The 27,073-nt window shown below is 48.5% G+C and overlaps 1 protein-coding gene across 1 annotated transcript in view; it reads left to right on the plus strand.

Annotated features, from left to right (window-relative positions):
- Positions 1–23,061, plus strand: part of CARMIL3 (capping protein regulator and myosin 1 linker 3) — an 84,991-nt gene extending 61,930 nt beyond the window's left edge. Inside the window, exons 28-41 of the mRNA XM_083410027.1 lie at positions 934–1,021; positions 1,947–2,075; positions 2,161–2,224; positions 4,447–4,661; positions 6,881–6,993; positions 9,293–9,623; positions 9,741–9,875; positions 10,773–10,839; positions 12,248–12,337; positions 14,042–14,175; positions 19,143–19,344; positions 20,505–20,615; positions 22,124–22,240; positions 22,355–23,061. Coding sequence (XP_083266153.1) covers positions 934–1,021; positions 1,947–2,075; positions 2,161–2,224; positions 4,447–4,661; positions 6,881–6,993; positions 9,293–9,623; positions 9,741–9,875; positions 10,773–10,839; positions 12,248–12,337; positions 14,042–14,175; positions 19,143–19,344; positions 20,505–20,615; positions 22,124–22,240; positions 22,355–22,485 — 1,927 coding nt within the window. The 3' untranslated portion in view covers positions 22,486–23,061. The remainder of the gene's footprint in view (positions 1–933; positions 1,022–1,946; positions 2,076–2,160; positions 2,225–4,446; positions 4,662–6,880; positions 6,994–9,292; positions 9,624–9,740; positions 9,876–10,772; positions 10,840–12,247; positions 12,338–14,041; positions 14,176–19,142; positions 19,345–20,504; positions 20,616–22,123; positions 22,241–22,354) is intronic.
- The last annotated feature ends 4,012 nt before the right edge of the window (positions 23,062–27,073 follow it).

The raw sequence follows: 27,073 nt of genomic DNA on the forward strand, positions 1-27,073 counted from the left end.
ATAAATATTAAGCTCTAACTTAAAATGATTTTTTATTCATAACAAACGTAATAATGCAAACACATTGGTATTTGGCAATAACAAAAGTTCCTTTAGAAACACAATTTACAAAGTCTCATCATCTAGTCTCAAGAAACTTGCTGCAACGTGAAATAATAATAGGTGTAAATATATGATGCAAGCTAGAAATAATTATAAATAGCTTTATTAATATGAAATGAAGTGTGTTATAACTTGTACAATCCAATTGTAGTTCATACAATGCATTTTTTATATAATATCAATGTCACCATAGTAGTCAACTAATGGGTGGGGCCCATTACTTACATCATAGGAGCCTACACAACACAAAACACTGTAGGTTTTGTTTTATTTGCTTTTTGTCTTATATTTTGGAAATGTACACCCAGTTTTTTTCCACTTTAATTTTTTGGGGGCCCCTAAGCTATAGCTGGGACACAAGTGGCACTGTGGGTTAAACCACAGAGCCTAGGACTTGTCGATCAGAAGGTCGGCGGTTCGAATCCCCGCGACGGGGTGAGCTCCCGTTGCTCGGTCCCAGCTCCTGCCAACCTAGCAGTTCGAAAGCACCTCAAAGTGCAAGTAGATAAATAGGTACCGCTCCGGCGGGAAGGTAAACGGCGTTTCCGTGTGCTGCTCTGGTTCACCAGAAGTGGCTTAGTCATGCTGGCCACATGACCCGGAAGCTGTCTGCGGACAAACGCTGGCTCCCTCGGCCAATAAAGCGAGATGAGCGCCGCAACCCCAGAGTCGGTCACGACTGGACCTGATGGTCAGGGGTCCCTTTACCTTTACCTTTAAGCTATAGCTTGTTTAGCTTATACGTAAATCTGGCACTGGGACTGGCACAGGGGTTTGGGAGGGGGGTATGCAAACCTCTCTAACCCTCTCAATCTCTGATCCCACGCCCAGCGAGGTCAAGCTGTCGGTGGTGACGTACCTGACCAACACCATTGTGGAAGAGCTGCTGCAGGAGTTGTACTACGCTCACAAGAGTCTGGTGAGAGCAAGCCCCATTCCGCCCCAAATTACACACCCGGGGGTTCATTTAATCCAGGGCTCAGTGCTAGAAACAGCGCTGAGGGGGCATTGGACCAGGCCTCAGCCCTGACCTCTACAAATTGCTACCTAACCAACTCCCCCCAGGGCATGTGCAGAGTGCGTGGCTACCAGTGCTGAGCCAATGCATAGAAGCCCCCCCATTGGAATTAGCAGGTAGAATGCCCCTTTCACTATTTTTAGCAGGAGAGGGAATGAATTCAGGCAAGTGTACCGCAAACCCCACTGTAATTGTGTCCTATATGTATGTGTTCAGCTGATTCCAATTACAAGTCTCTTCCCCTAAAAGTATCTCAAAGCGATTTCTCTGCAGAATCATAGACTTGGAAGGGAGGGTCACCTAGTCCCACCCCCTTCAAACATGGATACGCAGCAGGAATCGAACCCGCGACCTTGGCATTATCAAAAGCCATTCAGTGTGTGAAAAGCGCAGTTGAAAATAACTTCAGATGCCACCTATATATAATATAATAATAATTTATTATTTGTACCCCGCCCATCTGGCTGGGTCTCCCAGCCACTCTGGGCGGCTTCCAACAAAGATTAAAAATACATTAAAATGTCACACGTTAAAAACTTCCCTGAACAGGGTCTGCCTTCAGATGTCTTCTAAATGTCAGGTAGTTGTTTATCTCTTTGAAATCTGATGGGAGGGCGTTCCACAGGGCGGGCGCCACCACCGAGAAGGCCCTCTGCCTGGTTCCCTGTAGCTTAGCTTCTCGCAATGAGGGAACCGCCAGAAGGCCCTCGGAGCTGGACCTCAGCGTCCGGGCAGAACGATGGGGGTGGAGACGCTCTTGCATCGGGGAGGCCTCCCTCTCCCCTCTCAGCCCGTAATGCCTCCCCAATCTCCTCCCCAACCTCAGGCCCAGCACATCAGCCACCTCCGCCGGCTTTCCGAGGGCCAAGACAACGCCGCCCTCCTGGAGCAGGTTGGGAAACCCCGTCTCCACGACCACGAGGAGACCACGGACGACGAGCTGGGCTCCAGCATTGTAAGTGGCTGAGCTCTGGGGAGGCCCCAGGCTTCCATCTAGCCCTGGAAGGGGTTCGCCTGACCACTCTCTCGTCTCGCCCCAGGACACCATGGCCATCAAGAGGCGGAAGAACTGCCGCAGGATCCGGCCCGCTTCTGCCTTCATTAGTGAGTGCGAGAGCTGCCTGCCCCGAAAACCACCCTCCCAACCATACATTTCGCCTCTGGGGATGGGCCATAGCTCAGTGGTTGAGTGTCTCTTTTGAATGCAGTCTCAATTCCCAGTGATGCCAGCTGGGCTGGAAAACCCTGGCCAGTGTGGGCTGCCGCAGCGCCCTCTGGAAGATAGGGGGCTCCAGCTTGCATCCTGACTGTTTGCCGTGCTGGCAGGGGCTGATGGAGATCTGGGCCCCAACATCTGGAGCATTGGCTACCCCTGGTGTACCCCCAGACTCCCAGTCACTGGACTACAACTCCCATCATCCATGTCCGTTGGCTAAGCAGTCCATGGACGATGGTCGTTGTAGTCCAAGCAACGTCACGGAACCCAAGGTTGAACCCGCTCCAAATGTCTATATATTTCCCCCCCAATCAAGTCTGCATCTATAAGCAGTCCGCTCATGTGTTGTGAGTGTTGTCTTGTCATCAATCCATTGATTAAAGGGGATCATATCTTTTTATTCCTCCACCTCATCAATCACTCTCCATTGGCCAAATATATATTCCCACTGCGGAATATAACAACACAATAAAATTCAGAACAGCAACGTTTAATTGCACGTTCTTTTTTCCCTGAAATCCAATTGAAAATCTTTAACGAATTCACCAAAGCTAATGAACTTGATGCAGTCATTCCAGCTCTTTGACACCCAATAGTCATTTAATAGTCATTTATAGGGACGCGGGTGGCGCTGTGGGTAAAAGCCTCAGCGCCTAGGGCTTGCCGATCGAAAGGTCGGCGGTTCGAATCCCCACGGCGGGGTGCGCTCCCGTTGTTCGGTCCCAGCGCCTGCCAACCTAGCAGTTCGAAAGCACCCCTGGGTGCAAGTAGATAAATAGGGACCGCTTACTAGTGGGAAGGTAAACAGCGTTTCCGTGTGCGGCTCTGGCTCGCCAGAGCAGCGATGTCACGCTGGCCACGTGACCCGGAAGTGTCTGCAGACAGCGCTGGCTCCCGGCCTTTAGAGTGAGATGGGCGCACAACCCTAGAGTCTGTCAAGACTGGCCCGTACGGGCAGGGGTACCTTTACCTTTAGTCATTTAATAATAATAATAATAATAATAATAATAATAATAATAATAATATTTTTTTATTTATACCATCAGTTTGATTTGAGTTAATTTTATAATGAATGATTTTGGTATGTTGTACTATTTTATTGTTGTTAGCTGCCCTGAGCCCGGCTTCGGCTGGGGAGGGCGGGATATAAATAAAAATTACTACTACTACTATTATCATCATCATCATCATCATCTTCTTCATCATCATTATTATACCCCGCCCATCTGGCTGGGTTTCTCCAGCCACTCTGGGCAGCTTCCAACCTCCACCCTGCCCCCTAGGCAATTCCACTACCCCCCACTTTCAGAACTGCTGCTGCAGCCGAAGCCCATCCCTGTTTCTTCCATTGCATCTGAAAATGCCCACCCTGTTGCAAGGCACGCTCCCCCCCCCGCCCCTCCCCTCTAAGTGGTATAGTCTTTCCAACCAGACAGACCCCCATCCTCTTTTTAAAAAAAAATATATAATTTTTATTCAGTTTACAAATAAAACAAATTCATACAATTCATACAATTTTTAAAACCATTCTCTCATTTTTTTGACTTCCCTCAACTTGGCTGGTACTCCTTCCCTTCTCAATTTTCCACACATTTCTTAGTTCTCATCTACTTTGTAAATTAAATCTAATTTCACTCCAAATTTTATCTTTCATTTTTACAAAGCTTCATTAAGCGTTACAAGCGTTATTTGTTTTTCACTTAGATTATGCATATATTCTGAAAATTTTTCCCATTCTTCAATAAATCTCTGATCTCGTCGATTCCTAATTCTTCCTGTCATTCTATCCAGTTCCGCAAAGTCCATCATCTTCGTTCTCCGTTCTTCCAGTGTTGGTAGTTCTTCTTGCTTCCATTTCTGGGCTATCAATATTCATTCTCACTGCTGTTACTGCGTACAAAAATAGTTTCCTATCTTTCTTATTTATCTCGTTCCCTACGATACCTAGTAGGAATGCTTCTGGCTTCTTAAGAAAAGTATATTTAAACATTTTTTTTCAATTCATTATATATCATTTCCCAATAGTTTTTAACTTTCTTACATTCCCACCACATATGGCAAAATGTACCTTCTTTTTCTTTGCATTTCCAACCCCATCCTCTTTTTGCAGGTGGTTCTGAGCAGGACGGCGACCTGGTTGTGCCCAGGATGGACTCCCCGCTGGGCTGGATCTCGCTGGCCAGCAGCAGCCAATATTTGCATTCCCGGAGCACGTCCTTCGAAGCGCTCTCTGACCTGCCGACGGAAGGGGCCCGGCTGGAACACCGCACACGCAGCCGCCCCCGGCCGCCCCGTGCCGCCCCGCAGGGCAGGTTCCGGCCCAATGTGAGTATCCTGCACACAAGCCTCTGTGGCTTTTGGCCCTCCTGTCCGCCTTTCCGTTCCTCCTCTTGCTAAGCTTATTCCCCCCGTTGCTTTCCCGTCCTTGCTGGGCGCAAATTTGGCCTCTTGGCGTGAGAGGTGGGGCTGCACAATTCCTTAAGGCCTTTTGCAACTTGGCTGATCTCGTGCCTAACGCTATCATGTGGTGGCGAACTTCAGTGTCTAAAATCCCTGGTAGAGGACAAGGATCCCGAGATCACGTTAAGGGTAGCCAAATTCTGTGCGATTGCCATAAAACTTAGGGAACAAGCTGTGCTATCATAACGATCAAGGTTTTAAATGATAATTTTAGGTTACCGTATTTTTTGCTCTATAAGACGCACCAGACCATAAGACACACCTAGTTTTGGGAGGAGGAAAACAAGAAAAAAAATATTCTGAATCTCAGAAGCCAGAACAACAAGAGGGATCGCTGTGCAGCGAAAGCAGCGATCCCTCTTGCTGTTCTGGCTTCTGGGATAGCTGAACAGCCTGCATTCAATCCATAAAACACACACACATTTCCCCTTACTTTTTAGGAGGGAAAAGGTGAGTCTTATAGAGCAAAAAATACGGTATATGTTAGTGACTAACTTTTCATTTATATATATTTTTAACTGTTGCTGTATCTGTATTGTCCCTGTTATACCTAATTGCAAATTCAAATGTATCCCTATCGTGTTTTATGACTTTCTTGATATTTTATGTGTGATGGAACTGGTCTGTGACCGAAATAATAAAATTCAATTAATGTGGTGGCTGAAATCCCAGCTCAGCCCCGCCTTCCCACCCTCTGAAGCCCGCATTTGGGGGCTTTCTGCTGGATTCGGCTGGCAGAAGGGTCTCAGCAGAGGGGCATCTCTGCCCCATCCACACACACCAGCCTGACGCAAAGGTCTCTCAAATTCTCTGCTCGTCACCTCCCTCGTTTCCTGTCCACAACCGGTTGAATTCACCCACTTTCCACTCACTTAGCTCCCTCATTTCTTCCTTTTTTTAAAAAAGTTTTTATTTATACTTTTTTCGAGTTTATACATTTTGTTAATTTTACATTCATTTTAACCTTTCATAGTTTGACTCCCTTCCCCCTCTTTCTGCGGCTCCTTAAATTTATTTTTTAATACCTTCTGCATATCCAAATTCATTTAATTTGCTCATTTAATGATCTAATTTAAACATATACTCTTCTGAAACTGCAGGTTATTACAATAATCCTGCCAGTGTTTTTTTATCTGTCAACAATTTATCTGTGAATATTCCACAAACCATTTCCATTCATTTGTTTAAAAAAGTTCTATACAATTTAGGTAGTTCTGTCCCAATAATTCCCAAAAGAAAAGCTTCTGGGTGTTTTTTTTTTTGTTTGCTTGTTTTTCCAAAGGTTATTTTGAACATCCTTTTCAGTTATATATCATTTCCCAGTAAGCTTTAATCTTACTACAAGACTATCACACAAGACCACCACCTCATTTATTTCCACTGCCTTATGGTGCTGGAGGAGACTCTTGAGAGTCCCATGGACTGCAAGAAGATCCAACCTATCCATTCTGAAGGAAATCAGCCCTGAGTGCTCACTGGAAGGACAGATCCTGAAGCTGAGGCTCCAATACTTTGGCCACCTCATGAGAAGAGAAGACTCCCTGGAAGAGACCCTGATGTTGGGAAAGATGGAGGGCACAAGGAGAAGGGGACGACGGAGGACGAGATGGTGGGACAGTGTTCTGGAAGCTACCAGCATGAGTCTGACCAAACTGCAGGAGGCAGTGGAAGACAGGAGTGCCTGGCGTGCTCTGGTCCAGGGGGTCACGAAGAGTCGGACACGACTAAACTATTAAACAACAACAACAAATTCCCATTTTATATTCATTTGCCCATTTGTAGGTTCCTCTCTTGTTACCTTTATTCTCCCATTCTATGTTCTTTTTAACAAATCTATGCGCTTCTTTCCTCTTCCTCATTCATTCCCATTTCCCAACTTTCGGTCCGTTCACCCTTTGAACCAAACCGAACTCTAGAACAACACAAATTGGATGTACCTTTTTCATACCTTCCTAGACAGGAAGTCTCGTCCACTGAAGGTGGGACTTCCTCTTTTCCTTTAGACCTATGAATAAGGAGGAGATGTTCCTTGTGAACTAGGCGGTGCAAGATAACAAGGCATTCATCGCCCTTCCGCATTTCAGAACCGAATCGTGGGCTCTATAGAGTCCCGAGAACAGGAGAACGGGTCGGTGCCCCGACTGGACGAGGGTCTCGATGAATTTTTTAACAGGAGGGTCCTTGCCGACAACACCGGGTGAGCCTCATTATTATTAGTTTTTATTTATTTATTTTATTTAATTTACCGTATATACCGCCCTATATCTTGACTAGGGCCAGGGCCTTTTCAGTACTGGCCCCGACTTGGTGGAACGCTCTGTCACAAGAGACCAGGGCCCTGCGGGATTTGACATCTTTCCGCAGGGCCTGCAAGACTCAGTCTGACGCTTATGTTTCCCTCCCCTTATGGTTTTGATTTATGGGCTACTATTAAAATGAGGCTGCATTGGAAATTGTATTTTAACCTGTATTTTAAATTGGATTTTTTCTTCTTCTTTCCCCCCCTATTATGTTTTTATTGTAATTTTACTGGTGTTAGCCGCCCTGAGCCTGGCTCTGGTCGGGGAGGGCGGGGTATAATAAAAAATGTATTATTATTATTGTTGTTGTTGTTGTTATCTGGAGGTTTCAGGTCGGTTCACAGAATAAAATCAAGATATAAAACTACAAAATACCGAGTAAAAATAAAAACAGCAACCCTATAGCCCCACCCTAAAAAAAAAAAAAAAGGGGGGGGCGTAGGATGTCAGTCAAATCAACCAAAAGCCTGGTTAAAAAGGAACGTTTTTGCCTGGCGCCTAAAGGTGTATAATGAAGGCGCCGGGGGAACTTCCCTGGGGAGAGCATTCCACGGATAGGGAGCCACTGCAGAGAAGGCCCCGTTCTCATGTTGCCACCCTCCGGACCTCTCGAGGAGGAGGCACACGAAGGAGGGCCTCAGAAGATGATCTCAGGGTCCGAGTAGGTTCATATGGGAAGAGGCGGGCCTTGAAGTATTGTGGTCCTGAGCCGTTTAAGGCTTTATAGGTCAAAACCACACTTTGAATTGGGCCCGGAAACTTATTGGTAGCCAGTGCAGTTGGACCAGGATTGGTGTAATATGCTCAGACCATCTTGCTCTGGTGAGCAACCTGGCCGCTGAATTCTGCGCCAGCTGAAGTTTCCGAACCGTCTTCAGAGGCAGCCCTGCGCACTGCAGTAATCTAACCTTGAGGTTACCAGAGCATAGACAACAGTAGTTAGGCATCGCCCCCTTCCCCACCCCCTGGAATCTATGCTTCCAGGTGTCACAAGAAAGCTGCAGAGATAGCGCAGGATAGTACAGGGTTATAAAGACTAGGACTAGCCGCCTAAGAAACAGTTTCTACCCAAATGTGATTTGGGTTTTAAACGTAGTGTAAGGTAGTCTCTATGGGACGTGGGTGGTGCTGTGGGTTAAACCACAGAGCCTAGGACTTGCCGATCAGAAGGTCGGCAGTTCGAATCCCCGCGACGGGGTGAGCTCCCGTTGCTCAGTCCCTTCTCCTGCCAACCTAGCAGTTCGAAAGCACGTCAAAGTCCAAGTAGATCAATAGGTACCGCTCCGGCGGGAAGGTAAACGGTGTTTCCGTGCACCACTCTGGTTCGCCAGAAGCGGCTTAGTCATGCTGGTCACATGACCCGGAAGCTGTACGCCGGCTCTCTCAGCCAATAAAGTGAGATGAGCGCCGCCACCCCAGAGTCGGCCACCACTGGACCTAATGGTCAGGGGTCCCTTTACCTTAAGGTAGTCTCTATGGGAGTATATTGTATTTAATTATGAGGTATCAGAGTTTTTAGGGGGGTTAACCAGGCTGGGATAGCTGGGATAGCAGGCTTGTTGGTTTTTGAATGTCCGATGTAGATTTTTTCAATTTCTTCGTTCTGTATGGGACAATGACAATAAAGATTATCGTATCATATCAGAATTTGCAATCTATAAGTTATATCAAGATATTAAAGTTAAGACAAGGAGTAATTAAGATAGAGGGTAGGGATTTGCTGATTAAATATATGATTTGGAATACAGTGAAGGGACGTTTGGGGAAGTCGGGAAATAAGTAAATGAAAGAAATATCACGAAGATGAAATTGCTTTTATTGATGTTTTTCTTTTCTGATTTTTTTTTTTTTTGCTTTTTGTTGTTGTTTTTGTGTTTTTGTAACTTGTATTTTTTAGTTTTGTTCTGTATTATTTTTTGTGTAAAAACCTAATAAAATATTTATATAAAAAAACAAAAACAGAATTTGCAATCTAGACCCCCCAGACTCCCTTTTTATTGCGCCTCCACGATGGAGAATTTTGAAAGGTGCTAGTCCAGAGGGGCCCCATGGCTCTCCCCTCCGCAGCCACTGCAGCGCTCGAGAATCACAGCAGTGGATGGGACCCCGAGGGTCATCCAACCCAACTCCCCTGCAATGCAGGAATTGGAGCTGAGATTCCCCTCCCTCAGTTCCTCCGCCTTTTCCCTCTCGCAGGTACCCTCGGACGCCCAAGGGCTGTGGGGTGAGGCCGGGACCCTCCGACCCCCTCCCGCCCCTCCAGAAGAAGAGGAGGAGGGGCCTCTTCCACTTCCGCAAGCATCGCAGCATCAAGGGGGAGCGAGACCCTGAGGACCTGCCCCCCAGCCCTCCCCCGCCACCCACGGGTGGGGACGACCAGAAGCCCCCCCTGCGCCCCTCGGGCAGCCAAGAGGAGGAGAGGCGGCTGGGGCAGGGGGAGCTTCTGGGGGCGGCCGTGCCCCTTCCGGGAATGGGGGTCCACGGCCCCGGAAGTGGGGTGAAGGGTCTGCCCAGCAGGACTAGACAGGTAAAGGAAAGCTTTGCTCCCGGGAATGGCGGGAGGGTAGAAAGCAGGGGGCTGTCCAGGGAGTTCTTGCGTCTCATTTGCTCTGCTCTCTTCTCTCCCCGCCCACGCCGCAAAAAGAGCTCCAATCCTGACACGGGGAGGGCGGAGCCAGACTCCAAAGGGGCGGAGCTCCTGCAGCCGTCGCGGGTCCAAGGCGTGGCCCTGCCCGGAATGGGGCGCGCTAAGGGGTGGAGCCTGGATGCCAAGCTGGAGGTAATTGGTGGCTTACTGGGGAGGAGGCGGGGCTAGGCAAATTCGAGTTGTCAGTGGCTGCCGGCCACTTTAGCAACCTGAGGCTGTTTGCCTCTGAATGCCCAGTCCGCAGGAGAGGGAGAATGTCGCTGTTTCTATCAATATCATCAACTGGAAACCCCTTTGTGGGATTTTTGTGTGAAAACGGATCTCAGCACGTGATTATTGGGTTTGATGACTGGGAAAATACCGGTCTACAGGAAGTGGAATAGTGTTATAGTAAAATGAGGTCGCGGGCAGGATTCGAGATGAAAGCAGCAGAAGGAAAATGATAAAATAACTATAACAGAGAAAGTTTTTGTAATGGATACAGATATAAAGGTTTGGGAAGGAAAGGTTTGAGGAAAAACACTGTGGAGATGGGTACGGGAAGTCGTCTTGCGGAACAATGTAATTATTTGATATGAAGATTATTGTGAAAGCGTATGAAAAGATTAATAAAACAGTCTACAGAAAGTGGAGTAGTTGGATGTTGTCGTTGTCGTGGAGAAAATGTTTTGAATAATTCATTTTATGCAACAGACAGAATTGGAAGCCCTTTTTCTTTTCTTCTGTTTTCTTTCTTTCTTTCTCACCACTTCTCTTTTTTATCATTTCCCCCTTTTAAATCTGTCTGTCTCAAAAAGGCTTTATTAATAATAATAATAATAATAATAATAATAATAAGTAGTATGCAAAAAGGAGAGTTTCGCTGTTGCCCTGAAGTTCTGCTTGCGAACTTCCCATTGGGACCCCTGTTTGGCCGCTGTGAGAACAGGGATGCTGGACTTAGATGACCCCTCCCCTCCCCTTGGGCCTGATCCAGCCAGCGGCCTCCTCCAACATTCTTAACCCGCCTGCTTCCTCTTCCGGTTCTAGAGCGTGGACCTGGGGCGAGGAGGCAGCATGAGGGAGCAGCAGAGAAGGCGCTCTTCGGACGACTCAGGTTAGCATCCCATAACCCAACAACCCGTCTCCATCGGTCTTCGCTCCTTCCTCGCCCCCCTCCCACTGCCCCCCCCAAGCAAAACTCTTAATAAGATGCTATGAACTGGACCCAGCAAAAGACGCTTCCTTCTGCATCAGTCGGGACGTTTCATCCATCTTGAAATTTGCCTTGTTTCAATATTAACCCCCCCCCCAGTTCAGTTTTCTCGGGGCGCTTTAAATCCCAGGGGCACGATTCTGCCAAAATTAAGCCCTCTGGGGTCCTACCGAGCTCAGTGAGGGAGCTGAGCAGCCCATGGGGACTCAAAGGTGCGCAAACTAGGCTGAATTGTGCCCCAAGAATTTTAAAGTCTTGCTTGCAAAATAAATAAATGTGTGTACCCTTTCCCCCTTCCCCCCCAAAACGATCAAAACCACAGGTTTTAGAATGATCTGATTTATTATTATTATTTTGCACGGGGTGGTGGCGGTGGAATTCTTTGAACAACTTGAAGAACTGGGGAGGGGATGTACCGTATTTTTCGCTCCATAAGACGCACCTGACCATAAGACGCACCTAGTTTTTAGAGGGGGAATGCAAGGGGGGGGGGGATTCTTTAAGGGGAGCGCTGAGCAGAGCCTGTATGCATCCCAGGCTCTGCTCAGCACTCCCTTTCACAGCCCGTCACTAATGGGTAGCCCTTCTCCCTCCTCAGGGAAAAGCCCCCAAGAGCCGCACACACGCTCTTGGGGGCTTTTCCGGGCAGTAGGGGAAGGGACAGAGCGTGGCTAAGCCAGAAGCTAGAACAGCAAGAGGGAGCGCAGTGATCCCTCTCGCTGCTCTGGCTTCTGGGATAGCTGTGCAGCCATAAGGTGCACACACATTTCCCCTTACTTTTTAGGAGGGGAAAAGTGTGTCTTATAGAGCAAAAAATACGGTACAGTGGTGCCCCGCAAGACGAATGCCTCGCAAGACGGAAAACCCGCTAGACGAAAGGGTTTTCCATTTTGGAGGTGCTTCGCAAGACGAATTTCCCTATGGGCTTGCTTCGCAAGATGAAAATTGACGAAAATTTTTGAGTTTTTTTTCCGCTCCAAAACCCCTTTTTCTGAAGCGCTAAGCTGCTAAAAGCATTTTAGCAGCTAAACCGCTAATCCCTTAAGCCTTTAATAGGCGTTAATAGCCCTTAAAATGCCAATAGCGCTAATAGCGCTACTCCATCAATGGGCTTGCTTCGCAAGACGAAAAAACCGAAAGACGAAAAGACTCGCGGAACGGATTCTTTTCGTCTTGCGAGGCACCACTGTATTTGGATCTAGAATACCTACAACTGCAATTTTGGCCCCATGTTTTAAGTGTGTGCGTGCAGGACTGCGGCTCTGGCTGAGATAGAAAAATGGACTTTTCTGCTTTCTGAACCCCACAGGGCAAGCGGGGTGGAGGCCTCACCCCCCACTGCAGAGCACCAAGCCAAGCTTTGCCACCATCCGCCGGGCAGAAGCCAGCTGGGACATAGGTGGGCATGTGAGGTTTTGTGAGTTTCCTGGGTAAGGTCACTGCCGACGGCTCAGATGTGATGCTCTTCGATGTGATGCTTGGTTCTTGTTTTAGGGAGCCGCCATCACCCTGTCCCCTAAAACAAGCCGCTCCCTCGTCCAGAGCCACCTTAGCCCAGGTCTCCTGTGTCGTGTTTGTATCTACAGGTGAAACCTGGAAAATTAGAATATCGTGGGAAAGTTCATTTATTTCAGTAATTCAACTTAAAAGGTGAAACTAATATATGAGATAGACTCATGACATGCAAAGCGAGATATGTCAAGCCTTTCAGGCCAATCAAGCACAGTACAGTGGTACCTCGCAAGACGAATGCCTCTCAAGACGAAAAACTCGCAAGACGAAAGAGTTTTTCGTTTTCTGAGTTGCTTCGCAAGACAGATTTCCCTATGGGCTTGCTTCGCAAGACGAAAACGTCTTGCGCCTTTTTTTTTAAACCGCCAATGCATTCCTATGGGAAACCGTCAATACACAGTGGTGCTTCGCAAGACAAAAAAATTCACAAGACGAAAAAACTCGCAGAACGAATTAATTTCGTCTTGCGAGGCACCACTGTAATCCCATAGGCATTGAACCAGGTTTTGGTACTTTTGGCAGTGTGGGCCAAAGTCCTGCTGGAAAATGAAATCAGCATCCCCATAAAGCTCATCTGCGGAAGGAAGCATGAATTCTCCAAAATCCCCTGGTGGATGGATGCGTTGACCCTGGACTTAATGAAGCACGGTGGACCAACACCAGCTGATGACATGGCTCCCCAAATCAACACAGACTGTGGAAACTTCACATTGGGCTTCAAGCATCTGGCATTGTGTGCCTCCCCATTCTTCCTCCAGACTCTGGGTCCTTGTGGTTTCCAAATGAGATGCAAAAGCTGCTCTCATCAGAAAAGAGATTTGGGGAGCCATGTCATCAGCTGCATGCTTCTACTTCTCAGAGGTCCAATATTGCTCTATTTGCAATCCTTGTTTTGCTTCATTTACTATTCTAATTTTCTGAGATTGTTAGTTTGGGGTTTTCATCAGCTGTACCCCATAATCATCACAATTATAACAAATAAAGGCTTGACATATCTCGCTTTGCATGTCATGAGTCTATCTCATATATTAGTTTCACCTTTTAAGTTGAATTACTGAAATAAATGAACTTTTCCATGATAATTAATTTCCCAAGTTTCACCTGTATATTTACAGCATTAATTCCCCGTTCTTCAGCTAAAAAGACTCTCAGTGCGGCTCTAAGGCAGCCCCTTCCCTCAGGCGCGCAGTCTCTTAAAAAGACACAGCAAGCGAGGAAAGGCGGGTGCGGAGGAAGGAGGAAAAAGCAAGCCGAAGCACAAATCCTTAAGTGTCAGCCAATTCAGTTAGCCAATGCCAGCAGCTATCTTACCCCTTGATGAAAAGCAGTTCCTCCATTTCCCAGGAGCAGAACTGGCAGCCCTGAATCAGAATTCATGGAATCATAAGTTGTAGAGTTGGAAGGGAACTCTGAGGGTCATCTAGCTCAACCCTCTGCAAAGCAGGAATCAACAAGGCAGGGCAGATCCTGCCACCAGATTCTCTCCCCCCCCCCCCGATATCCCATTACGCTTCTACTAGGTAGAAGGAAATATTTTTTAAAAAAGGATTTGCCCCATGATTCTCATTTCCCTACTCCTGGTCGCCAACAGCTGAAGAAAGCTCGCCGAGGGAGAGCAGAGGACAGGAGCCCCTCAGAGACACCCCCCCAGAAGAAACGGACGAAAGGGCCGTTGCCGTGGCAACACCGACCTCCGAAAAGGACCGGCCGACACCGCCAGCCAAGGCAAGCAGCCCTGCTGAACAATGTAACACAACACGATGGCCAATAATAACGGCACTAAACGCTGTTTATAGACCAATACAAATGATCAGAAATACAGCCAAGGTCTCTCAGTCTTCTTCCCCAGTCACGGTAGAATAATTCAAAATTCGATATATACATAATCTGTCGCCAAATATCGCGGGAACGGAGTTTCCAGATAACCAATCTGTTTCGTTCAATGCTTCATCAGCCAATCTTGATCAATTCTTCGTCAGCCAGACTTGTAAGAATTAATATGAGAAGGATGCAGTTCAATTTGGTTTGGACTCAGTCTGACCCTTATGTTTCCCTCCCCTTATGGTTTTGATCTATGCGCTACATTTAAAATGAGGCTGCATTTTAAATTGCATTTTAACCTGTATTTAAAATTGGGTTTCCCCCCCTTATTACGTTTCTACTGTAATTTTACTGGTGTTAGCCGCCCTGAGGGGAGGGCGGGGTATAAAATTATTATTATTATTATTATTATTATTATTATTATTATTAACAACCTGAAATTGCAATATACATGCGATGAAACCTGCGTCTGAATAAAATAAAATGCATAATACAATATGTACAACTAAAATACATACCCAGTCTTACATGTAAACAAATATAAACGCTGTGGAAAATACGCTCTGAATCAGTGTTCATATGATACTGTAGTCACTGATGCTAGTATAAAGTTGTAAAGAACATAATATAGTTAGCCACAGGTGAAACTAATATACTGTACGGGGAAATTAAAGACACAGCACAACATTAACAGCAAGGATGCCTGACAGCCAGACGAAAACAGTTGAAAACAGTCCCCTCTGGGAGAGTGAAAACTGCAGGTGAACTGGACCTTTAGTACTAATTTTCTCTCTTTGCCTCCCCGCCCCCCGCCCCCAATTCAGTTGGGTTTTTGCAGAACCAAGCGAGAATGAGTTGGCTCTGCCGCTAGTTTGGCGCCATCTACTGTTGGCTTCCCTCCCTTCCCCCTTGTCGTTTAGTCGTGACCCCATGGACCAGAGCACGCCAGGCACTCCTGTCTTCCACTGCCTCCCGCAGTTTGCTCAAACTCATATTAGTAGCTTCGAGAACACTGTCCCACCATCTCGTCCTCTGTTGTCCCCTTCTCCTTGTGCCCTCCATCTTTCCCAACATCAGGGTCTTTTCCAGGGAGTCTTCTCTTCTCATGAGGTGGCCAAAGTATTGGATCCTCAGCTTCAGGATCTGTCCTTCTAGTGAGCACTCAGGGCTGATTTCCTTCAGAATGGAGAGGTTTGATCTTCTTGCAGTCCATGGGACTCTCAAGAGTCTCCTCCAGCACCAGAATTCAAAAGCATCAATTCTTCGGCGATCAGCCTTCTTTATGGTCCAGCTCTCACTTCCATACATCACTACTGGGAAAACCATAGCTTTAACTATACAGACCTTTGTTGGCAAGGTGATGTCTCTGCTTTTTAAGATGCTATCTAGGTTTGTCATTGCTTTCCTCCCAAGAAGTAGGCGTCTCTTAATTTCGTGGCTGCTGTCACCATCTGCAGTGATCATGGAGCCCAAGAAAGTAAAATCTCTCACTGCCTCCATTTCCTCCCCTTCTATTTGCCAGGAGGTGATGGGACCAGTGGCCATGATCTTAGTTTTTTTGATGTTGAGCTTCAGACCATATTTTGCACTCTCCTCTTTCACCCTCATTAAAAGGATATTTAATTCCTCCTCACTTTCTGCCATCAAGGGTGTGTCATCTGTATATCTGAGGTTGTTGATATTTCTTCCGGCAATCTTAATTCCGGCTAGGGATTCATCCAGCCCAGCCTTTCGCATGATGAATTCTGCATATAAGTTAAATAAGCAGGGAGACAATATACAGCCTTGTCGTACTCCTTTCCCAATTTTGAAGCAATCAGTTGTTCCATATCCAGTTCTAACTGTAGCTTCTTGTCCCACATAGAGATTTCTCAGGAGACAGATGAGGTGATCAGGCACTCCCATTTCTTTAAGAACTTGCCATAGTTTGCTGTGGTCGACACAGTCGACGGGCTTTTGCATAGTCAATGAAGCAGAAGTAGATGTCTTTCTGGAACTCTCTAGCTCTCTCCATAATCCAGCGCATGTTTGCAATTTGGTCTCTGGTTCCTCTGCCTCTTCTAAATCCAGCTTGCACTTCTGGGAGTTCTCGGTCTGCATACTGCTGTTGGCTTCCCTCCTTTCCCCCTTACCAATCTCAAATTGCGAGCAGGCAATTTCTTTGCTCTCATCTCAAGCCACATTGCGCTCTTCGTTTAAGCACACCTCCCTTGCGAGGGGGGTCACAGGCAAAACTAAACCTTGGTGCCTGGTGCAGACAGCGTTTCTGCACCATCTCTATTTTCTTTTATCCATTTTACCTCCTTGACTCTTTAGAGCCTATCGACTTCCTTCCCTCTCGCCTCATGGCTTTCAAAATTAACTTTTATGTCATTGCCTTTTTGTACGTTTCCCAATTCTGATTGCACTCATTGCTTAATACAGTGGTACCTCGGGTTAAGAACTTAATTCGTTCCGGAGGTCCGTTCTTAACCTGAAACTGTTCTTAACCGGAAGCACCACTTTAGCTAATGGGGCCTCCTGCTGCCGCCGTGCTATTTCTGTTCTCATCCTGAAGCAAAGTTATTAACCTGAGGTACTATTTCTGGGTTAGTGGAGTCTGTAACCTGAAGTGTCTGTAACCCGAGGTACCCCTATAACTCAAAATTTAATTAAATATAGAAAGGTAGAAAACTTCTCCTTACAAGTCTTCGGATAACCCTGAAAGTGATGTTAATTGCTTACAATAATCTTTCAGATATCGTATAAATTTACCCCAGTCCTTTTGGAATACAGTGGTGCCCCGCAAGACGAATGCCTCGCAAGACGGAAAACCCGCTAGACGAAAGGGTTTTCCGTTTTGGTGGTGCTTCGCAGGACGAATTTGCTATGGGCTTGCTTCGCAAGACGAAAATGTCTTGCGATTCCTGGGTTTTTTTTCCGCTCCCCACCCCCTTTTTCTAAGGCACTAAGCTGCTAATAGCCTTTTAGCAGCTAATCCGCTAATCCTTTAAGCTGCTAATAGCCGCTAATAGCCGCTAAACCGCTAATAGCGCTAATCCGCTAATAGGGTTGCTTCGCAAGACGAAAAAACCGCTAGACGAAGAGAGTCACGGAACGGATTCTTTTCGTCTTGCGAGGCACCACTGTACTTGATCATGTTGGTTTCGGATTTTTTCTGTCAGCTTCGCCAGTTCTGCAAAGTCCATCGTCTTCATCTGCCGCTCTTCTTTCGTTGGTCCTTCTTGTTGTTTCCATTTTGGGGCTAAAATAATTCTTGCCGCAGTTGTTGCATACATAAACAGTCTTTTATTTTCCCTTGGTACCTCTTCACACACTATACCCAATAAAAAGGCTTCTGGTTTTTAAACAAAAGTATTTTTAAATATTTTCTTTAACTCGTTATATACCATTTCCCAGAAAGCCTTTACCTCCTTGCAAGCCCACTACATGTGGTAGAAGATACCTTCCCTTTCTTTACATTTCCGACACGCATTGCTTCTCATCTTGTACATTTTAGCAAGTTTAGCTGGTCTTAAATACCATCATTTTCATAACATTTTCTTTAAGTGCACTGCATGCAGTAAAATCAATACTTTCCTTCCACAAAGACCATTGCTATTTTCGGGACGGATTCAGTCACATATCGGCTGACTCAGGTTGCATCATGAGGGTTGACTGGGAGCTGCTGCACAACGAACTCAAGAAATTGGGCTTCTTCTATTTTTGCTATGAGGAAAGTAACAGGGGAAACGCAGGGCAAAAGTGTGGCATGCCAAAGCAAGTCCTTCTCACCTCCCCATGGAGGAATTATGACAAACGCCCTTTAAACAGCCCATCTAACTTCCCAGCAGATCAATCAAGACTGACACTCAGCAAATTGGTCCCCTAGAAACACTCAGAAAAGTTTTGAGTGAAACATATGTCAGCAAAACTCACCCAACTGAAGCTGGTCCCGGCCTGCCAGATGCTGGACTACAATTCCCATCATCCCCTGACCATCGGCCATGTGGGCTGCTGGGGGTAAAACAACAACTGCAGGGGGACAGATTTCACCAGCCCCGCTTAGGAGGCTGAAAGGAACATCTCACAAATTTAAACAGGCCTTTGGCTGATGGACGTCTGATGCCCTTTCAAATGTGTTGTGGAAGGCAAGATTATTGAGTTGCCTTTGTTTTTATTACATATTCTGTTTTTCCCCCCCATACAGTCATACCTCGTGTTGCGTTTGCTTCAGGTTGAGCGTTTTCTGCTTCCTGGGGCGACCTGGAAGCACTGGAAAGGGTTACTTCCGGGTTTCACCGCTTGCGCATTCGCAGATGCTCAAAATGACATCACGTGCATGCACAGAAGCGGCGAATCGTGACCTGCGCATGCACAGACGTGGGTTGCGTTCTGCTCATGTTGCGAACGGGGCTCCGGAACGGATCCTGTTCGCAACCAGAGGTACCACTGTATTGTAATTTTTATGTTGTGAACCGCCCAGAGATCTACACGTAGAGGGCAGAATAATAATAATAATAATAATAATAATAATAATAATAATAATCAGTGCCTTTCCCGCCCCCGGTGGTACACAGGGCTACGCATACCCCTAAACACTTTGTGAACCTTTGTACTTTTGTCCATTTACTGTATTCATTTTTCCCCAATTTGAAATATAAAATGGTGATTTTCTTGAGTCAAAATGAAAGTACCCCTAAACATTTTTGAAGGGAAAAAGCAATAATAATAATAATAATAATAATAATAATAATAATTCCTTACATTGACCCTGCTGAGATTGTTAGAATCCCCTGCAGGCTTTTGCGTAACACAGAACTCTTCTGCAATATACACTTCTGACAATAAGATCTGTTTGACTCTACGATTCTCCTTTATTTTTTTGGCAGCAATTCAGGGATCTCCCGCCCGCCCCTCGGCCTCCCAAGCCCGTCGCCCTCCCCCGGGGCCGGAAGCCCCCCAGCCAGCCCGAGAGGAGCCGCAGCAACGAGGAAGCAGGCGGCGCAGGAGGAGGGGCAGTCCCGGAGGAAACACGTACGTCCCCCCCAATTGCCCAACCCCGACGCAGAGCCGAGGAGCGGGAGAACGAAGGTGACGTGAGACTGGGACGGCAGGACCCGACCGGGCCTTGTTCTCTCCCCTGGGAGTGTCTGGCGGAAGGAACTCCTTCTGGGGGCCACAGATTCTGCTTGGTCCGTGGCTGTTTCCCTCCATGCCATAAAGTGGGCTCTTGCGAACATCTCTCCAGGGTTTTTCAGCCCTACCTGGAAATGCCGTCAGGGGCTGGACCTGGGGCCTTCTTCCTGAAAAGCAGCCACCGAGCTGCAGCCCTTTCCCAAAAGTTTTTGGAGCAGCAGTGTGGGGCAGTGGTTAGAGCAGTGGTTCTCAAAGGGCGTGGCGCCGGAGAGGACGGCGAGCGTGGCAGAAAGATTCAAGGACAATCACGTAAACGTTTGCCGATCAGAAGGTCGGCAGTTCCAATCCCCGCGACGGGGTGAGCTCCCGTTGCTCGGTCCCTGCTCCTGCCAACCTAGCAGTTCGAAAGCACGTCAAAGTGCAAGTAGATAAATAGGTACCACTCCAGCAGGAAGGTAAACGGCGTTTCCGTGCACTGCTCTGGTTCTCCAGAAGCGGCTTAGTCATGCTGGCCACATGACCCAGAAGCTGTACGCCGGCTCCCTCGGCCAGTAAAGCGAGATGAACGCCGCAACCCCACAACTAGACCTAATGGTCAGGGGTCCACCTGTGTCCCTCTTTTAAATGCCTTTAGTATCAAAATATTTTGTTTTTATTGTTTGCAGAATACGGATAGATACTTTTTCCAAATGAGAGCAGGAGAGTACCGAGTGATAGCGGAGGACGATACCAGCTGCGTTGTGGTTTTTTTGTGGGGTTTTTTTGTCATGTGGCCAGCAGGACTAAGCCGCTTCTGGCAAACCAGAGCAGTGCACAGAAACGCCGTTTACCTTCCCGCCGGAGCGGTACCTATTGATCTACTTGCACTTTGACGTGCTTTCGAACTGCTAGGTTGGCAGGAGCAGGGACCGAGCAACGGGAGCTCACCCCGTCGCGGGGATTCGAACCGCCGACCGTCTGATCGGCAAGTCCTAGGCTCTGTGGTTTAACCCACAGCGCCACCTGCGCCCCTCTTTTAAATGCCGCAAGCTGGCCCAATTCCCTCCCTTGCGCGGCAGAGATGGTGGACAGGAGACGCAAGGCTTGCTGACCCTCCCGTTTTTTTCCCCTTCCAGGGGACCCTGAGGTGGGAAGGAAGGCAGCCCCCCTCAAACCAAAGAGGACGCGCCGGGCGCAGTCGTGCGACAAGCTGGAGTCGGATCGGGGCCGAAACCCAGGCTCTGGAGGTGAAGCCCTTCTTCCTACACGCACGGCTCCTACTCCCTGGCATGGGACCTGGAAGGGGAGCGGGGGGGAGCTAAAAGGGGGGGCTGCACATTCCCCCGCTGCCTGCCTGTTGCTTCCGCTGGGCTGCAAACACACCAGGCGCTTAAAGGACATTTAGAGGATGACTATTTGCCCCCCCCAAGCATCCGGCAGAGGCCATTGGAGATTGAGGCCCTTCCACCGAGAGTAGGAAAGCAAGAACGCTCTCGTCGGCTTGCTTTCCCTTGCCAGATACACTGCCCTTGAAACTGGAGGCTCGATTTTGGTGCCAGGGTAGCTGCGGAGAGGCCTTTTCCTTTCCCTCTGTGCTCAGCTCACAACGTACCCATTTGAAGCCCCCTGAGACAGGACCGGGAGAAGGGGTCAGATGCAGGCCAAAGCGGGGTCCAAACTTGCCCACTTCTCATGGGGGCCAAATGGGCACCCCCAATGGGAAGGCGACCAACAAGGCCCAAGCGCAACAGCAGTGCTGCCCCCCGCAAGCCCAGAGAGGCAGGAGTCAAATTGGGGGTGTGTGGGTACAGTGGGAGGGAACCCAGTATGTCCATGGGCTAGTCATTGGGGAGCAGGGCAGCGTGGTGCTGTGGTTAGAGCGCTGGACTAAGGCCTGGGAGAGAGCAGGGTTCGAATCCGTACTCTCAACCTAATCTCGCGGGGTTGTTGTGGCAACAAAATGGGAAGGAGGAGAACAATACAGGCTGCCGCCTTGAGCTCCTTGGATGAAAGTTGGGATATTATTAATGATGATTTTATTATTTAATGTGCTGCCCATCACACTGGGTTTCCCCAGCCACTCTGGGCGGCTTCCAGCAAAATATTAAAACACCGTAAAACATCAAATATTAAAAACTTCCCTAGACAGTCGTACCTCATGTTACGTCCACTTCATGTTACGTTCTTCAAGGTTACGTCCTGCAGTGACCCGGAAGTACCGGAAAGGGTTACTTCCGGGTTTCGCCACTCGCGCATGCGCAGAAGCGCAAAATGACATCACGTGCATGCGCAGAAGTGGAGAATCGCAACCCGCACGTGCGCAGATGCGCCGCTGCGGGTTGCGTTCTTTTCATGTTGCGAACGGGCCTCCGGAACGGATCCTGTTCACAACCAGAGGTACCATTGTATAGATCTATATCATCATCATCATTATTATTATTCCTCCCTAGCTTGCATGAATCCTTCCTTGAGGACACTTTAAATTATTTTTAAAGTGTTGCGACATCTCACGTGCCAGTGGCGGACTTTAGGCTCTCCCATATTGGTGGTGCCCTGTGCAACGCTAAAACACCCCGCCTCTCGCACTCCATTCCACAGACCGGCCGTGGCGCCCCCGCAGCACAGCCCATCTGACCCCGCTACCCGAAAACCTCCTCTGCTCACGCGCAGAACGCTTGGGCCCCACGGCTAACTTCCTCTCGTCTCTCCCTTTCTCCCCGTCCTCCTTCCCCACCTTCCTTCCCCCCCCCACCAGGTGCCAGCGACACCCCCCTGCCTGACCCCCCTCCCGCCCCCCCTGAATGCGGCCTGCACAGCTGGAACGCCCGCCCCGCTGTTTCCCACCCTCTCCTTCCTCCGGACCGGACCGCCGGTAAGATTCCAGCGCCTTCCTTTGCCCCGTAGCGTGGGGGCCGAGGAAAACGATTCACGCTCGGTTTTTTCTTCCCCCCCCTGCCCCACTCCTCTCCCCCCTGCAACTTTACAGCTCCCTCTTTCTTCAGGAACTCCCGAATCTGGGACAGAATGATGGACAGAAGATCCCTCGACGTCGCCGCAACCGCCGCCGGAAGCTGCGATGCCCTTCTATCTCCTGGTGGAACGAGTGAAGAAACATGAGAGAGGGGGGCAGAGGTTTGGGGGGGTCCTCCTCCCGCTGCCCTCAGCTCTCCCCCTCCCTCAGAAGAGGGGCTGACCTCCCGTCCCAGAGAAACTGTCCGTCGGGACCTGTTGGGTCTCCAGTGCTGCTGACCCCCTGACCCCAACCACCCTTCCTCCTTCCCCGCCCTCCTCCGTTTGTGCCTGTATCCTTCCCTCGCTTCTGGGTCGGAGCCACCCCCCCGACCCTCATGCCCCAGAGGGACTAGGGACACCGCCGCCACCCCTTTTGAAAATCGGGGGGGTGGGGGTGAGAGAGAGAAAAGCCACAATGAACCACCCCCTGCCCCCTACTGCTCCCTTTCACCCATAATACTTGGGGTGTTGTCGAAACTTGGGTGAAATATGCACCATTTTTCCCTGGCCCCCCCAACGCCTTTGCTGCCCCCCCTCCAAAGTCCTCTCCATAATCTGCCGGCCCCTCGCATTTCGCGCCTCCTCCCCTCCTCCCCTCCATTCTTACCGTTCTATTTTAAGCTTGTACAAAAGGGATAGAGAAAGAGAATCATAATAAATTATATATGGAAAGAAATAAAAGTGAGAAGCTTGTCGGGTGTTGCTGGGGCGTCCTGCCTGCTTTGGGGAATGCGCCGGGAAGGAAAAAGACCCCCCTAAAATTGTAGTGTTGGAAAAAGACCGCGAGGAATCGTTCACCCAACGTGGGGCCGCGAGTCCGAGTTTAATATCCCTGCCCCCTTGTCACCTACAGAGGCTTTCGCAAGTCCAGTGGGCAGGTCGATAATTTGAGTTTACTTCCTTTTGAGCAGGGGTGGGTCACTATGCCAAATTCAGTTTCTCGTGGAATTGTCGAGTCGGAAAGGGTCCCGGGGTCATCTAGTCCAACCCCCTAAAATGCAGGACTTACAGCTGAATCGTTCTTGGCCGGTGACTATCCAACCTCTCTCTAAAAACCTCCGGTGAAGGAGAGTCCCCCACCTTTGCAGGTTCTCTCAGTTTTGCATTTTTCAGCCCCCCCCCCATTTTTGCACCTGTTTGCAATTTATATACTTTTTAAAAAATTCTCACGCCCTCAGTCTTTTTGTGCAAATTTCTCCTACTGTTCTATATGCAACTTGGCCTTTTGGCAAGGCGATTCGCCCTGATACGTTGCCTTTTCGTCTGCTTCCACGGAGCTGCGCATTGACAGGCACGCTTTTGCCCTGGTGCACACACATCTTTGTACGCCTCGCTTGGCCAGAGAACGGCGTTGCAAAATTCGGACCGGTGCAAATTTCAAAGGTTCCCTGTATGTCGCTTCGCACGTTGTTCTGGTGTCCTTGAGATGCAAACTGAATCAAAGGCCTCTACTTTTGAGCAAGGTCTGTCACCGCTGATTAAATGGCTATTGAGCTAACTTGGGGGTGAAAAGCCTGCACTGAAAATTCTGCCTACCCCAGTTTCCTTTTTCCAAGATAAGAAGAGCCCTGCAGGATCGGGGCCTGTGGCCCATCTAGTGGTAAGCCTGCAATCAGGATTCGAACACAAGACCGCTCTCCAGCCACTGGCATTCAGAAGCATCTCTGGCCCTGAGTGCGAGTCCTTGTGTTTACAAGAGGAGAAACGCTTTCTTTCGTCTGCGAATAATTATATAAAGTTCTATCGTGTCGCTGCTTACTCTCCTATTCTCCAAACTAAAACATGGAGGAAAACTCTGGCCAAAAGCAATCGGACACTGGGGGGGGGGGGCTCATCCCTGAGCCTCCTTAGTGGCAGCAGTCAGAAAATAAGGCATATTTTGCTGCCTCTGTTGATTCCTTCTTGTGCCGTCCAGCACAGCTTTTCTGGGTATCATAGAATCATAGAGTTGGAAGAGACCACAAGGGCCATCGAGTCCAACCCCCTGCCAAGCAGGAAACACCATCAGAGCACTCCTGACATATGGTTGTCAAGCCTCTGCTTAAAGACCTCCGAAGAATGAGACTCCACCACACTCCTTGGCAGCAAATTCCACTGTCGAACAGCTCTTACTGTCAGGAAGTTCTTCCTAATGTTTAGGTGGAATCTTCTTTCAGTCCAGCCCGAAGGACGATGAGAAAATTGCTTTCTTGACTGTGCTGTCACGGCAGCTGAATCCACCTCACACCCATCAAGTAAGACCAAAAAAAATATTTACAAGTTCCTGGTTTCCCAGGCCTGGTTAATCCCACCTCTTTGTCCCGACCAATAACCTAATCCATTCCTGGATGGTTTGCTGTTGTCCACAGGATTATACTTGTCTGGCACCCATTTGCCAGGATGCCAGTGATTATCTCTTATGCTGCTGTGTACATAATCCTATGTTTCAGGGATTATGGTTGTCTTTTTCCAGTTCCCCAAGTCCCCCCTTCGGTAGCCATCTTTTCCCTGAGTCAAAGAACTGCTGGAAATTGTGTGGTGTCATGCATTACGTGGTGCTTTGAGGAGACATTGTATGTGAACAAACGGGGGTGGGTACACACTGCGTGCTGGAGGGGCAACCCCCCCCTCCAATCATTATAAAAATTCCTGTAACAATGTGACCAGAGGAAATAGCTTTGAAAACGAGAAGGGCGGTAATACAAAGTGAGGAAAAAGTTTTTCCCCTCTAGGTCAATGGTCCCGCTAGCTAGGGATGATGGGAATTGTAGTCCAACGACAGTTTGAGACCCAAGGCTGGGAAACCCTGATCTAGGCTCTAGATCTGGAAGAGATTGATGCACTGAGAGGGACTCACATCCAGTGCCCCCATTCCGCCCCCTTGCCTCCTAGCACTCCCCCCAGTAATGCCACTGTCCCCCGGGATAGGTTGGGGGTCGCACTGCCCACTTTCGGAAATTGTAAACTGCCCCCAGCTCTGTAGGTCTAGGGTTGCCATGTGTCCTCTTTTTTCCAGGACAGGTCCTCTTTTCCAGGCTAAATTTATTTCTGGGTGGGTTTTTTATGTATACATATTTGCCAAAATGTTTTTGGCTATACTTTCTGGGTAAGACCTAGACATAACTGGTGGTTGAAGACTTGCTTTCCTCTCCTCTTCTCCTGCCCCCCTCAGCAATATATCGCAGCTTCTATCGCCTACATATTGTAAAGGTAAAGGGACCCCTGACTCTTAGGTCCAGTCGTGGCCGACTCTGGGGTTGGGGCGCTCATCTCGCTTTATTGGCCGAGGGAGCCGGCGTACAGCTTCCAGGTCATGTGGCCAGCATGACTAAGCCGCTTCTGGCGAACCAGAGCGGCGCTCGGAAATGCCCTTTACCTTCCCGCCAGAGCGGTACCTATTGATCTATTTGCACTTTGACGTGCTTTCAAACTGCTAGGTTGGCAGGAGCAGGGACCGAGCAACGGGAGCTCACCCCGTCGCGGGAATTCAAACTGCCGACCTTCTGATCGGCAAGCCCTAGTCTCTGTGGTTTAACCCACTGCGCCACCCACGTCCCTTCCTTTGCAGATAAAAAAAGGTAAAGGGACCCCTGACCATTAGGTCCAGTTGTGGCCGACTCTGGGGTTGCTGCGCTCATCTCGCTTTATTGGTCGAGGGAGCTGGCATACAGCTTCCGGGTCATGTGGCCAGCATGACTAAGCCACTTCTGGCGAACCAGAACAGTGAACGGAAATGCCGTATACCTTCCCACCAGAGTGGTACCTATTTATCTACTTGCACTTTGACATGCTTTCGAACTGCTAAGTTGGCAGGAGCAGGGACTGAGCAACGGGAGCTCACCCCGTCGCGGGGATTCGAACCGCCGACCTTCTGATTGGCAAGCCCTAGGCTCTGTGGTTTAACCCACAGCGCCACCCGCGTCCCTTAATTCATACCTAATTCAGCAGGGACCCAGAGACCAACCCCTCCCCCCAAATTTGGCATTTGATTAAACATCACGGTGCCCATTGCTGAGTGCATGGGTGGGTGCAGCTAACAGGCCCCAAAGAAGAGCACCCTTCCCCAATCTGGTGCCCTTGAGATTACTGGGGTTGCAGCTCCTTCCAGCCCCAAACTTCTGGAATACTCTGAGCTTGGGAAGGCTGGTTGAGAGATAAACAACATGATTGCAATACTGCCAAATGGCCAGCAGGTGGCAGGAGCGGTATTGTTAAAAGGAAGGCATAGTCCTGTCTGAGAATTTGTTCTGCATTCTTCCTTTCAGGTTTTTTCTCTCCCTCTCTCTCTTTGAGATCTCTTCTTTTCCACTTTTTTCTTTCTCTCTCTCCTTCTGCTCCACTTACTCTTAAACATGTTCTCTCATGGGACCCTCAGGCCATCACGGAGCAGAGAAAATGGCCTCAGACGATCTCAGTACAGGCCCATATTGCATACTCTGGCCGGCAGTCACTCTCTCCAAATCTACCTGCAAACTGATTCTTTGAACAGAGGGACAGTTTCCGTTCTCTCCGTGTCTCTTGGTTCCAGCATTAAGCCCAGTTCTCCACATTATGGCGGCAATTTACAAATTCTCTTCTAAAAACTCCTCACAAAAATTCTTCAGCCTTTTTGTGCAGATTTCTTCTGGTAACCCCATTTTTTCGTATGTAGCTTTGACTAAGGGACACATTGTACAGGCAATTTCTCCTAACAGAATGCATTTTTTCTATTTTA

This window comes from Podarcis tiliguerta (assembly GCF_965153285.1).
Source record: "Podarcis tiliguerta genome assembly, chromosome: 13".
In the NCBI taxonomy this organism is placed as follows: Eukaryota; Metazoa; Chordata; class Lepidosauria; order Squamata; family Lacertidae; genus Podarcis; species Podarcis tiliguerta.